The 12,676-nt window shown below is 58.4% G+C and overlaps 1 protein-coding gene across 1 annotated transcript in view; it reads right to left on the reverse strand.

The window, feature by feature from the left end:
- Window positions 1-423: 423 nt before the first annotated feature.
- AJAP1 (adherens junctions associated protein 1) overlaps window positions 424-12,676 on the reverse strand; it is a 50,142-nt gene continuing 37,889 nt past the window's right edge. Inside the window, exons 4-7 of the mRNA XM_054222672.1 lie at window positions 10,235-10,322; window positions 7,407-7,649; window positions 5,847-5,977; window positions 424-580 (exon numbers count right to left, since the gene is read on the reverse strand). Of these exons, the coding sequence (XP_054078647.1) occupies window positions 5,905-5,977; window positions 7,407-7,649; window positions 10,235-10,322 (404 nt within the window). The 3' untranslated portion in view covers window positions 424-580; window positions 5,847-5,904. The remainder of the gene's footprint in view (window positions 581-5,846; window positions 5,978-7,406; window positions 7,650-10,234; window positions 10,323-12,676) is intronic.

Raw genomic sequence — 12,676 nt, forward strand, 5'->3', positions numbered from 1 at the left:
GCGTGTTAAAGAAATGAGACTTTTAGCCCATGACATCTTCTTTAAAAATGAGTATTTAAGATCTTCAAAAATTGCTACAGTACAAAAAGTGTTTGTGTGTGTATATATATATATATATTTTCTCTCTACATATATCGTATGTATGTATGCGTATGGACCGGAATGAATGACCCCACCAGAAGACACACCCGACTCGTCCTCCACACCGTTTCTAGGCGTTCTCGACTCGGCTTCGGCTTCGCGCGAAGTCTCTGCATCGGTACATGGCACATAATGGTATTATTGGCACAGGTTCAGAGTCACAGTCCACCGCCAGGCTCCAGGCGCTCGCTCCTTCCCTCTCCGTCCCCCGCCGGTTCCTCCTCCTCCACGGGATTCTTTGCTCACACATTTGTCCTTCTCTTCTCCAAAAAAACGCGCTCTTCGAAAAACGCAGTTACCTATAGGCGTGTTCATTTTTATAAAAATATATTTGGCCCATAGAACGCTGCTCTTTGAGTCTCCTACTGGTAAACAGAAATGGTAGGTACAGGTAACCCATTGTTTTTTTTATATTTTTTACAGGTTCACCAATGGAATCCTGTGAAGGACGAGAAGAAAAACAAAGATTAAATCACGACAGGGAAACGCATCACGACTCGCATCCCCTCTTTGATGTCCCCCAGGAGCCCGGAGGGTCCCCCTCCTCCCACCCGGGCTCAGGGGGGCGAACGCCAGCAGTAACGGGAGCATCCCGGGGGGAGCGGGGTACAGGGAAGTGGGACGTAAGGCTGAGGGATTTGGGGCTCTTCAGTCTGGAAAAAAGACAACTGAGGGGGGACCTTATCAACGCTGATAAATACTTGAAGGGGGGGTGTCAGGAGGATGGGGCCAGGCTCTTTTCAGTGGTGTCCGGGGACAGGACAAGGGGCAAAGGGCACAAACTTGCCCATGGGAAGTTCCATCTCAACACGAGGAGGAACTTCTTTGCTGTGAGGGTGGCAGAGCCCTGGCACAGGCTGCCCAGAGAGGTGGGGGAGTCTCCGTCTCTGGAGACATCCCAACCCCGCCTGGACGCGTTCCTGTGCCACCTGCTGTGGGTGACCCTGCTCTGGCAGGGGTGGGACAGGATGATCTCCAGAGGGCCCTGCCAACCCTATGATTCTATGTCAGCGACGTCCCCGTCCCCAGCGGACGGGGACCGCTCTGCGTCCCCCCTGGAGAAGCCCCAGCCCTGCCCAGCCCGTTCTCAGCTGTGTTTCGAGGGCAGCCTTTCCGACAGGGACGCTCTTGGCGAGCGGGACTGAGCCCTTACTGCACACTTTCATCTCCTCGGGGCGTTTGGCAAAGCGTGATTTATTTCTGAGCATCCTCGCGCTCTGGAGCTTTAATACTTGGGCTAAGAGCAGCGAGTGCTCTGGCAGATGAGAAGACGATGATGAGTACTAACAAGATTTTCTGAAGTTAAATGCCCTAAAGAAATCAATAGAGAATTGGTTACACATCAAAAACAGAGATCCTATTGAAGTTCTTCTTAAGCTATTTATTTGCCGCCTTCTGAAATATCTCCCCCTACGTAATCTTTAAACCTTCATGCAAAGACAATTACTCCCTATCATTAGCGTGCGGCCACTGGCTCCATGTGTAGGTGACTCCCTGGACAGCAATCAGCGCGGTAGCACGGCTCCGTGTGCCCGATGCGCGTCCCACGCATGGGCTGTGGAGGCGGCAGGTACGCACAGCGTGCGCCGGAGCGCTGCCTTCGGAGCGCCCCGATCTACGCCACGACCCCCGACTAGCCCGTTATGAGCACCTAGGGAGGCAATACGCCTTACGCTCGTTCAAACGTTCTGCCTTCAACGTTATTTCTAAGCAAGATGCCCAATATACGCCATCCCCAAGAACGACACTGAAGTCTTAATTAGCGAGACAGATTTTACAGAGCCCTTAATCTCCGGCACCGGGGCTGTGCTGGGACTGCTGTTATTCCTCCGAAGACAAGCCTGTATTTTTTATGATGACTCATTATCTGTTAATGTTAATACAAGGCTTTTGCTGTTGTTAGGCAGAACGGGGCCAGCACAGCAGCTGCTCGCCATGTTCAAAGCACGGCGTTGCCACACAACACTGTAAATTTTAACTGCCTTGTGCAACAGCTAGGGTCAGATCAACGTTACCGCACCAGTACGACTTTCAGGTCTCAAATCGCCACTTCCCCAACAGCAATGCCGAACATTTACATAGTTCCGGATGAATACCACTTAACGCACGCATTGCAGAATGTAAAATTTATATTGTATTCCAAATAGCCTCTTTGTGCAAAGTAGGTCAGCACTTGATCAACCTTACAGATTTTTGTATAATCTCATTCCATGGGGTTTTTCAGTCAAAGAGAGCGGGATTAAGGACAAGAATAATGCGAAATCTCAAACTTCCTTTTAGAAAGCCCCAAAGCCAGTACGAAACCACACCAGAACTGCCTCGGTTGGCTGTGCTGCCCGGCCAAAGCCACTCGAGCCTTCAGCAAATGTCACCTTTCGCTTTGCAAATGGGCGGCTGCTCCTGTCACCGGCCGGGACCAGAGCATGGAGCGTCCTCCCTCTCATTCCTCCGTGCAGATGATTCTCCGGCGAGTTCCCTGGCACAAATGCTTTCCCCGGCTGCTTTGCTCTTCACCTGAACCAGCCCTGGGTCAGGCGGTTCTGCTGCCAAGAGCTGACATCCATCCCCAACCAGCGCTCCCCCAGCATCCCGGTGGAGTGGATCCGCTGGGAAGCTCCGAGAGCTGCTTCCTGCAGGCGGCATCGCAGGAACCCTCCCCGCCGCTCCTCTCGGCGCGGGATGAACCTGACCCCAGGCAATAACTTCAACATCTGCTTGCCGTGTAGCTGGACGAGTTCCACCGGGTTTCCTGACACCGCGCTGCCTGCAGCTCTCCCGGCTGGGGACCGCTCTGTGGCTCTGTCCCTCGCATCTGCTCCCTGCGGCCGCCCAGCCCGGCCCCGCGCTGTCGTTTGGGCAGCACCGCCGTCGGAACCCGCACCGCGCTGACGGACCGTAACACGGCAAGTCCACACTAAACTCCGACCGGCTCCGCGGTGCTCACCTACCCGAAATGTCCGCGCTCCCTCTCTGCCCTGCCACCCCCGTCCCCCGCCACATCGTCCCTCTTGTGCCTCCAGCTCAGACTCTACCCGGTCACCAGCACTAATTTGCCTATTGGACAGCTAAAAGCTGTGAAGTGCCATCCAGTAAAACTTGTAAAGTGGTTTGAGCCTTTCCAAGGAGAGAGGTTTCTGTGGCGGAGAGCGGTGCAGCGTCTGACCCAGAGCGGGGAGAGCCCCCCATCACCCCCAAACCCCACTCCGTCCCCTGCTAACGCCGAGAGAACGGGGCTGGGAAGAGAAAGCCCCACGTAACCACTCCAGCCAGGAGGCTCCGCGTGCGCTAGAGCATCCTTCCACCCCTGCCGAGGTGCAGCGGGTCACCAGCAACTGTCACCTCCAGGCTACGCCGCTGCTCCGGCGAAAGGCCGGCGGAACACGGCCACCCCTCCCGAGGTGCAGCCCCACGCAGCTCCTTCTCCTTCTCCAGCAGCCTCTCCTCCAGGAACCGGAGCTGGGAAGGCATCCCCCGTCCCCCCGCGCTCACAGCATCTGTCCGGTGACAGCACCGCGACAGGGGACGGTCTACCAGGGAGCTCACCTCAACGCCATCTGCTCTCGGAAGGTTCCACCTTACGCAGCGACATGTGAAACTTGAAATATTCCTGTTGTCTGCGGGCTGTCCCGACTGGCACAGGCGCGTTCACGAACACGCCGTTTGCGTGGGGCTGCAATGCGTCTCTCCACCGCAGGCTCCTGGGAAGCTGGGGGGGAGCCGCGCCGACCCCCCCGGGCCGCGGGGCCATCCCTCCTGCTCTCCGTGCCCTGCTGACACCCCCCGCACCACTCCCTGCGCACGGCTGCCATCACCCGGTTTTCGGCACGACGCGCCACCTGTGCACGTGTATTCCAGGAACACCCTGGTACAAACACCCATACGCACGTGTACACATGCGGAGGACAGTTTTTGGATTAATTTTGTTCACATTAATGAAACCAAACATCAGCTGCCAGAACTGTATAAATAATTGAAACATTATTATGGACCTAATGCTCCAGGTACGACTCGGATAGATTTTTCCAGAGCTCGTCGATACGCGTTTTATGGATCCCGTGAAAAGGGGTCAATGAGAATTTCAAGGATTTAGTAAGGCATAATGGACTGGCTTTGGGCTATTTAAAGAAATCTATGGCGACGACCAGGGCACGGTCTTTGGCACGGAGTTCCGCAGGACCTCGGGCAGGAGCGGTGGGAATTGCAGAGGCTTCCCATAGCGGGCAACGGCTCAGCGTCGCTCAGCCCCCTTCCCCCTACGTCAGGCAGGAGAGCTGCTGATGGCATCCAAGCGTGACTGGCTTGGCTTTTTTGGGTTTTTTTTTGTGTTTTTTAAATCATTTTAAGCCAACGGACAGACATCACAAACTACAAAGCTCACGGTGGAAGGGGCAGAGCGGGTTATTGCCCGTTGCCTCCTAAGCCAACGCCGGCTGGGGAGACCCCGCAGAACCTGTCCCCTTTACCCCCAGCACCAGCCCCCCAGCAGGTACCTTTGCGCTTTGTCCCCCCCCCAGCCAGCGGCCGCGGCAAAAGAGTCAGAGAAATAACGAGGGAACATGAACAGATGGGGAGGAAGAGCCTTTTCCCCTTAACAGCAAAGCCCCGGGGGGCCGTGGGCGGCAGAGCCGTGGGGCCGAGGGCTGAGCCCTTGCCCAGCCACCGCCAGCCCCCAGCACAGCCGACAACATCAACTTGTTTTTTTTTTTTCCCCCCCTTCCATTCTAATCTAATTATATTTCTGTGTTCAATAGCTGAGCACAATGTTAAACAGGCCGTTCCGAGTGAGCTGCAGTCAGGGAAATTTCATTTATGCTGAATATATGATTCATTACGGCAGGGACTTGGGACACCAATTAATTCACCTGAGCGCCTGGCTCGAGCGGGCGCCGCTGCCCCATGGTAGCTGGCACGCAGGGAACCCTCACGGCTTCTCCTGCCACCGCTATCACCCGTGCCACCTTCAGAAGCAACACAAGGAGGTGAAAACAGCCCAAACCAGCTCAAAAAAATATGAAAAAAAATTCCCAAATGAGGTACTGTTGAAACCAGTACGACGTCGTTGTACTCCTTTGGTTGCAGCAGCATCCAAGGTGTGAACCCGGCTGCTGGGACCGCGCACACGGGCTGGCACGGTCGGCTCCCACAGGGCGAGGAGGAGGAGGAGGAGGAGGGGGAGGCGGAGGAGGAGGACCCCGGCACCCTCGCAGGGAGCATGGAGGTGTTTATGACAGCAAACATCACCAAGTGAGCTTTCGGGTACCGGTGGAGCGTGCGTGTCGGATGCGTGACCCCAACGGGCTGTCCATCATGCAACGAGAGGTTAATTACAGGTCAGGCCGTATCATGGCAGGGCAATTACGCTCGCGTGCCGAGGTGTCGAGGTGGGCTGGAACCACGAGATCAGGCTGAAATTCACGGCTGCCCCGGGGACCTTTTGCTCCCAAGTCCACATCCATCCCAGTCCCTGCCTTTTAGCTCAGGCCCGTCTAATTCACCTCCATGGAAAAGCCACGTTGGAACCCACCCTCCCCTCCACGGCGGAAGATGTGTCCGGGCCCCCCCGGGGTGGGTGAGCCACCCTGCTCAGGGACCGACGTCCCAAAAGGAGGATGGCAGCAGGCAGCGGGAGAGCGGCTGCCGGCGCGCAGGGGGCGATGGGCAGGGGACGATGGGCAGGGGACGATGGGCAGGGGGACGGTACGTACCAGGAAACAGCCCGATGGCGTCTGCCCTGCCCCCAGAAGTCAAACAGGCTTCGGCCAGTCAGCAGGAGATTTCAAACCATTTCTCAGACACAAAGGCCACGGGAATAAGATGCCGGTCAGAAGACGAGGGTCTGCAGCGAGCAGAAAAAGGGGCTTGCACATGCTGGCACAAAACACACACGGAGCAAGCCGAGGCGGCCTGCTGCAAAAATCAGCTTTTTAAAGAGGAAAAAAAAAAATATCTCTAGAGTGATGCTTTGAATGGGCTTATTGGCCTTGGAAACCAGGTGGTGCAAAGCAGAGAAAGAACGAAGAAAAAGATGGAGTGCGATATTGAATGTCTTTTTCCCCTGTGCACGAGCACCTTCTAATGCAGCCCATGGCCCTGAGGATACCTGACCCCTCCCGGCAGCGGGGCATCTCCCGCCTGCCGCCCCCCTGTCCCTCCGTCCCCCCACCGCCCAGCAGCAGCGCTGCCCACGCTGCGGGTCCCGCACGGGGCTGCTGTGCCCATCGTGCCCATCGCCATCACCGGCGCCGCTGGGCTGGACTGGGAACGCCCCGAGGCCAACCGTGCCCCAGAGAGCATCACCCGACGGCAGAGGAGCGACGGAGCCCTTCCAGCCAGAGCAAGGGCACCCCTGCAGCGCTGGGGTTCAACCAAAAGCAACGCACGCGGACGTTCAACGACATGGTTTGAAAATCCCCGCTAATCCTCCGCCTTCCGACACCTGGGGAAACCCTGAGAAATGTGAACCAGCAAAACCCCCACGCGCACGCAGAAGGTGATGGTTAAAAAGATGTCTACTAAGCTGTTGGCTTCCAGGCTTCTGCCCGTGGTGCAGGCGGACGCCAGCTGCGGTGGCGCGCACGCCACGGGCCGGCCGGGCTGCCTGGAGCACGGGCTGCGCGTTTTCTCCCTCGAAACTCTCCTCCTGATTGTTCCTCTGGCTTTGATGGGGGACATGCATTTACCGCCCGGGGAAACTCCGCAGCAGCGCCCGGCGCGAGGGCTGCGGGGGCCGGCCGGGGTGCGGGGTGGTCACTTGCCCACCCTCCCACCCACCTCCTCCCCGCGCGGGCACGGGGCAGGCAGAGCCGGGGCCCCCATCTCTCACAGCCCGCCGCCAGCTGCCATTAAGCCCCCTTGTTAATGCATCATTACTTCACGCCAGACAAACGGTTCATTTGGCTCTCGCCACCCGCTCCTCCATTAATCACCCGGCTCATTCGCAACCCGGCAGCTCTTTCGATGCCACTTAGGAGACAGCACGAACGCTGGAAGATGGATCCAGCAGCATTTACGTGCTGGCGGCAGCAGCCGGGAATGGAAAAACGTGCAGTGCCGAAGGCTGCCAGGGCTCGCTGAGCCTCCTCGCCGGGAGGAGCGGGCCGGGGGCCGTGCCCACGCTGAGCTACAGGGCAGGCAAGCACCCCGGCGGCCTGGAGAGCCGGGGGAAGGCAGCTCCACCATTGTCCCTGCGGAAAAGAGGGGGCAGCGGATCCCCGGAGCAGGATGATGCTCCCCATCCCGCAGGGACCCCATGCCGGCCGCCTCACCTGTTTCCATTGAAGGTTGCTTTATAATCCCCGGGCGAGTGCAACGCTTCCTCCGCGTAGACGGGCACGGGGGTCCGGACACACTCGTGGGAGCACTGCAGCGTCTCGTTGTAGGCGGTGAAGATGTCGAGGGCGCTGGGCACGCGGGCGGGGGCGAAGTCGGTCAGGTTCTGGCAGCTCTCCTCCTGCTGGTCCAGCTTGCGCTGGTGGCTGTTGCGCCGCGGGCGCCCGCTCTGCGCGCAGCTGGGGCCAGGGCAGAAGAAGGGACACGATGCACCGCGCATCAGCAGGGGAACTCGCATTGTTTTCAGCTAATTATACATTGCTCAACATTAGATTAGAATTCATAGACTCATAGAATCGCTTGGGTGGGAAGGGACCTCAAAGCCCCCCCAGTGCCACCCCCTGCCCTGGGCAGGGACACCTCCCACCAGCCCAGGTTACTCCAAGCCCCGTCCAACCTGGCCTTGAACCCCTCCAGGGATGGGGCAGCCACAGCTTCTCTGGGCAACCTGGGCCAGGGGCTCACCACCCTCACAGCAAAGAGTTTCTTCCTCGGATCTCATCTCAATCTCCCCTCTTTCAGTGTAAAACCGCTCCCCCTCGTCCCGTGGCTCCCCTCCCTGCTCCAGAGTCCCTCCCCAGCTTTCCTGGAGCCCCTTTAGGGACTGGAAGGGGCTGGAAGGTCTCCCCGGAGCCTTCTCTTCTCCAGGCTGAACCCCCCCAGCTCTCTCAGCCTGTCCTCCCAGCAGAGGGGCTCCAGCCCTCTCAGCATCTCCGGGGCCTCCTCTGGCCCCGCTCCAACAGCTCCGTGTCCTCCTGCTGTCGGTGCCCCAGCGCTGGAGGCAGCACTGCAGGGGGGTCTCACAGAGCGGAGCAGAGGGGCAGAATCCCCCCCTCGCCCTGCTGGCCACACGCTGGAGGGAAGGGATGCCACCCAGAGGGTGGCTTGAGGTGGGCGCGTGCCAACCCCATGAGGTTCAACCAGGCCAAGTGCAGGGTCCTACACCCGGGTCAGGGCAATGCCAAGCACAAATCCAGGCTGGGCGGAGAATGGCTGGAGAGCAGCCCTGAGGAGAAGGACCTGGGGGTGTTGGGGGGTGAGAAACGCACGCCCCCCACACCCCCCCCCCCCCAGCCTGGGCCGCATCAAAAGAAGCTGTTCAGGTACTTCGGAAGGATCACCCACAACCAAGCAGTCATTAGGCTTGCCTTTGTTTTCTTTAAGGATCAAATTTAAATTTTAGATACAAGCTTTTTACCACCCGAGGAATTACTTAGCAAGTCACACATTTATACCTGCAGAAAATGAAAGCCTTTCTTTAAGCGAAAAGACATAGGTGAGAACAATGAAATTAAACCCTTCGCATTTGGGAGGCACCAAAAGGTTTTAATATATGGGGATAAATAGCTCAGAAACGGGTCTGCCAGGGCCGATGCCCCGCTCAGCCGACGGACGGCTGGTGGGACCCTGCTCCCAGTGACCCCGTTGGCTCCGGAGGCTCCAGTGGGATCTGGTGGTTCTCCAACGCTCCTGGATCTGCCTAAGTTCTATTCTGCACTGATCACTGTATTATTTTTCCCCCCTTTTTGGCTCCAGCATGAGGTTCCTCGAGCTGGTCTGTGCTCGGCCGGATCGATGGCGTGTACCGCTTACGACCACTATTAGAGAAAAATCCCCAAAGTGCTTTAGAGAGTGTTTTCCACGCTCTTTCATTGAACTACTGCTACGACTGGGGAAGTTTAGTAAAGTAAATCCTGTCTGAGATACAAAACCGAGCATCACCGGTGCCTCCCCGCGGGCTGCCAGCAGAGCAAACTCATCTGCAGGGCAAGTAACTTGGCACTTTGGCCAGCTGAACGCCTCCCTGCACCTCTGCCGAGACTCAGGTGCCTCCCTAGCCCTGCAAAGGGGTTTTCCTCTAATCCCGGGGAGCGAGCAGGATTCTTCATCATCTCATCATCATCCTCCTGGGTGCGGGAATCGATTTGCTGCGGGAATGGATTTGCAGCACCCGGGGACGCGGGGCGGGCAGAGGTGGCCAGGCTGGAGGAGAGGGAGGGAGGGGAGAACCACTGCTGAGCGCGGCAGCTCGCCCACAGCATCGGCCCTATTGCTGCGCCGGCAACGCTGACCTCAAAGTAGGCCACTTTCCCTGGGAAAACAGGTAAAGTCATGAGCGCCTGAAGCGAAACGCTAACCTATTTTGCCATACGCCCAGCCACGCCGACAGAACAAATGGGAGCAAATGAAGCCGGAGCAGAGCAGGAGCGCTCCGGGGGATGAGCACGCTTCAAAGCGGCGGCCCCCGCAGGGGTCGGGAGATGCCCTTCGGTCCCTGGAGGTGTGGGCAAGGTCAGAAAATGCCATCGTCACCTGCTGAGCCAGGCTGGTGATTAAGGAGCGGCGTAAAGCTGCTTAAGGCAGCGGCGGAGGAGGTGCCACCCAGCGCAGGGCAGGTCCCGCGCCCTTGTGGGGACACGTGCCACGGCCGGACGCAGGGCTCTGACCTCGCCAGGTGGCAGATCCTGGAGCAGCGATGCGCACGTGGCCAGGGTCAGGTGGCTGCATCCCACGCGGGACACGTGCTGGCCCCCAAAGCCACCCACCGCCGGCGAGAGGTGGGACAGCCAGAAGAACCCAGGCGCTTCTGCCGCCCTTGCAGGTTTCAGTACGAAAAAACCACCCCATTTTCTCCCGCAACCCCTTTCCGAAGCCATCCCGGCAGACGCCACGGGCTTTAGTGCTGGAAAGGCACTGCTGTCCCCACCCTGTCCCCATCCCCATGCCACCCCCCCAAGCCAGCCAGACCCAGGAGGGACCTTACCAATTTTTTAAGACAAGAGTTGTTATCAGAGCAGCTATGACCATGATGAGGGACACGGTAATAGTGATTATCTGATGAACCGCCAGACCTGCGGAGAAAAGAAACGAGAGAGAGTGGGGACGGGAGCCACGGGGGAGCCGGGGCGGCGGCGAGCGAAGCCCCCCGTCACGCACAGCCCCCCGTCACCTCCCCCCCGAGCCCTTCCCCGGCGCGGGGCCGCACGCAGCCCCCAGCAGCGGCGACGCAATCCTCCCTCCTGCCTTACATAAAATAATCTTTAAGCCAGGCTCCTCATTTCCTATCCTCTCAAGTATGTTCCTTGTCAGCCCGAATTAGGCACGAAGAACGGAAGAGATGTGAAGACGTATCCCCTCCGGGACGGAAAGGGAAACTTGAGCGCAGCCTTGCAGTGGGTGCAGGATTAACCAGAGATAATAATTACCGCACTAACTGCTGCTCACTTAGAAGGTCGGGTGGGCTCATTTTCTCGTAATTCACCTTACACAGGGTATAATTTTGGCTCGTGTATCATTCCTAATGAGCAGTTTGGAAACAAAAGCATCTCAATGTACAGTATGTTTGCGATTTTGTGCCGCTTTACAGTTGCAATTTCGTAATGAAATGATTTTCCTGGCTGCAGCCCAAGGATGTGCTATTTTTCACAAGCAGATGTTGCAGCTCCTGATGGATGGTATTTTTAATAAATAAATAAGTGTTAGCACGACAGGAAAATGAGTGGTTTTTTATATATATATATGTGCACCTGTGCAATGCATGCGTAGAGCTCCCAGCTTGTGCGGGAGCGTGTGGCAAGGAAATTGCTGCTTCTTCCCACCCAAGGGCTGCCGTGCTCAGCTGGAGACGGGGATGCTGGCGGCACCAGGGATGCTGGCGGAGACGGGAATGTCGGCAGAGCCAGGGATGCTGATGGGCCCAGGAATGTCGGCAGAGCCAGGGATGCTGGCAGAGATGGGCATGCTGGTGGGGCCGGGGATGCTGGTGGAGAGGGGGATGCTGGCGGGGCCGGGGATGCTGCTGGAGACAGGGATGCCGGCAGAGCCAGGGATGCTGGTGGAGACAGGGATGCTGGCGGAGACGGGAATGTCGGCAGAGCCAGGGATGCTGATGGGCCCGGGAATGTCGGCAGAGCCAGGGATGCTGGCAGAGATGGGCATGCTGGTGGGGCCGGGGATGCTGGTGGAGAGGGGGATGCTGCTGGAGACAGGGATGCCGGCAGAGCCAGGGATGCTGGTGGAGACAGGGATGCTGGCGGGGCTGCTCCAGCTGCAGGTCGGGGAGGAGGAGGGCAGTGAACCGGCCGCAGCAGCCGTACGCACACACATCCTCACGGCAGGCTCGTGCGAGACTCTGAGCGGCAGCCCCAGCCCCAGGCCGGGTAATTAGGCCAGACGAGATTTATCGGTGGTATTTTAACGCACGGATCGTGCCGGCTGCTCCGCTGCCTTCTCTCGAAGGACAAAAATTTTGACTCCCTTGAAACTTGTGATCTCGCCTGCCCCTGCTAACCCCCACGCCCCGGGGGTTTCGGTCCCTGCCCACGCTGCTGACAGCACTCATCCCGGGAGAATCGCTGCTGGAGCTGGACCAAGCTGCCTCCTCCCAGGCGTGCAGCGTTCCACGCCTCCCAGCCCACGCACCTCCAAATCCAACCCCCAGAAACACGACGGAAAACGCTTCTGGCCTGGGTAAGAGCGGGAGAAAAGCCATGCAAGGCTGCCGAGAGGGGAGATGGGAGCTGCTCAGTGCAGGCGCACGCGGAGATGACATCACATGAAGACATCACAGCAAGAGATGACATCACCTTTGGATGGCCACCTCCAAAGCAGCCTCCCAGCTTTCGGGAGCACAAGCACGCACCACGCCACGGCTCGAGGGCTACCCTGGCTTTCATTAGCCCTGCTCGCAGCACGCCTGCCTCAGCGCCACACCTCGCCGCCCGAGCATCCCTGCTCAGGATCCACCACCAACTGGCGTTACCGTGCTGCCCGGGCTGCAGGAGCCAGGCTTCGCTGCCGCCAGCAGCCCCGGGAAGGAGGTGCAGATCCCTTCTCGGGATGCGGAGACCCATAAAACCCCACATTTTGAGCACCGCGAGCAGTCAGCAGCGACATCTTTTTAGGAAGCGCCATGGACTTCGCTGCCAGGATGCATCCCGGGCGTAAATCAAATGCTCGGAAGCGTGAGTCTTGGCAGTTTCATATAATAAAGCCAAGGTCACCTTCGGCAGGTCTGATTCACCAAAGCACGCCCGGTGCCAGGCACTGGGGGAGCGATGGCTCGCGGGGAAGGATTCGCTCCCGGCTCCAGAGCCAACAGCGGGCTGCCGGGAGGGAGCTGCTCGGGAAGGACCGGTGCGAAGGGGCCGGCAGCGATGGCACTCACCGCCAACATAAGAGCAGAAGGGTTTCTGGAAGGAAGCAC

This window comes from Rissa tridactyla, chromosome 16 (genome assembly GCF_028500815.1).
Source record: "Rissa tridactyla isolate bRisTri1 chromosome 16, bRisTri1.patW.cur.20221130, whole genome shotgun sequence".
Classification (NCBI taxonomy): domain Eukaryota; kingdom Metazoa; phylum Chordata; class Aves; order Charadriiformes; family Laridae; genus Rissa; species Rissa tridactyla.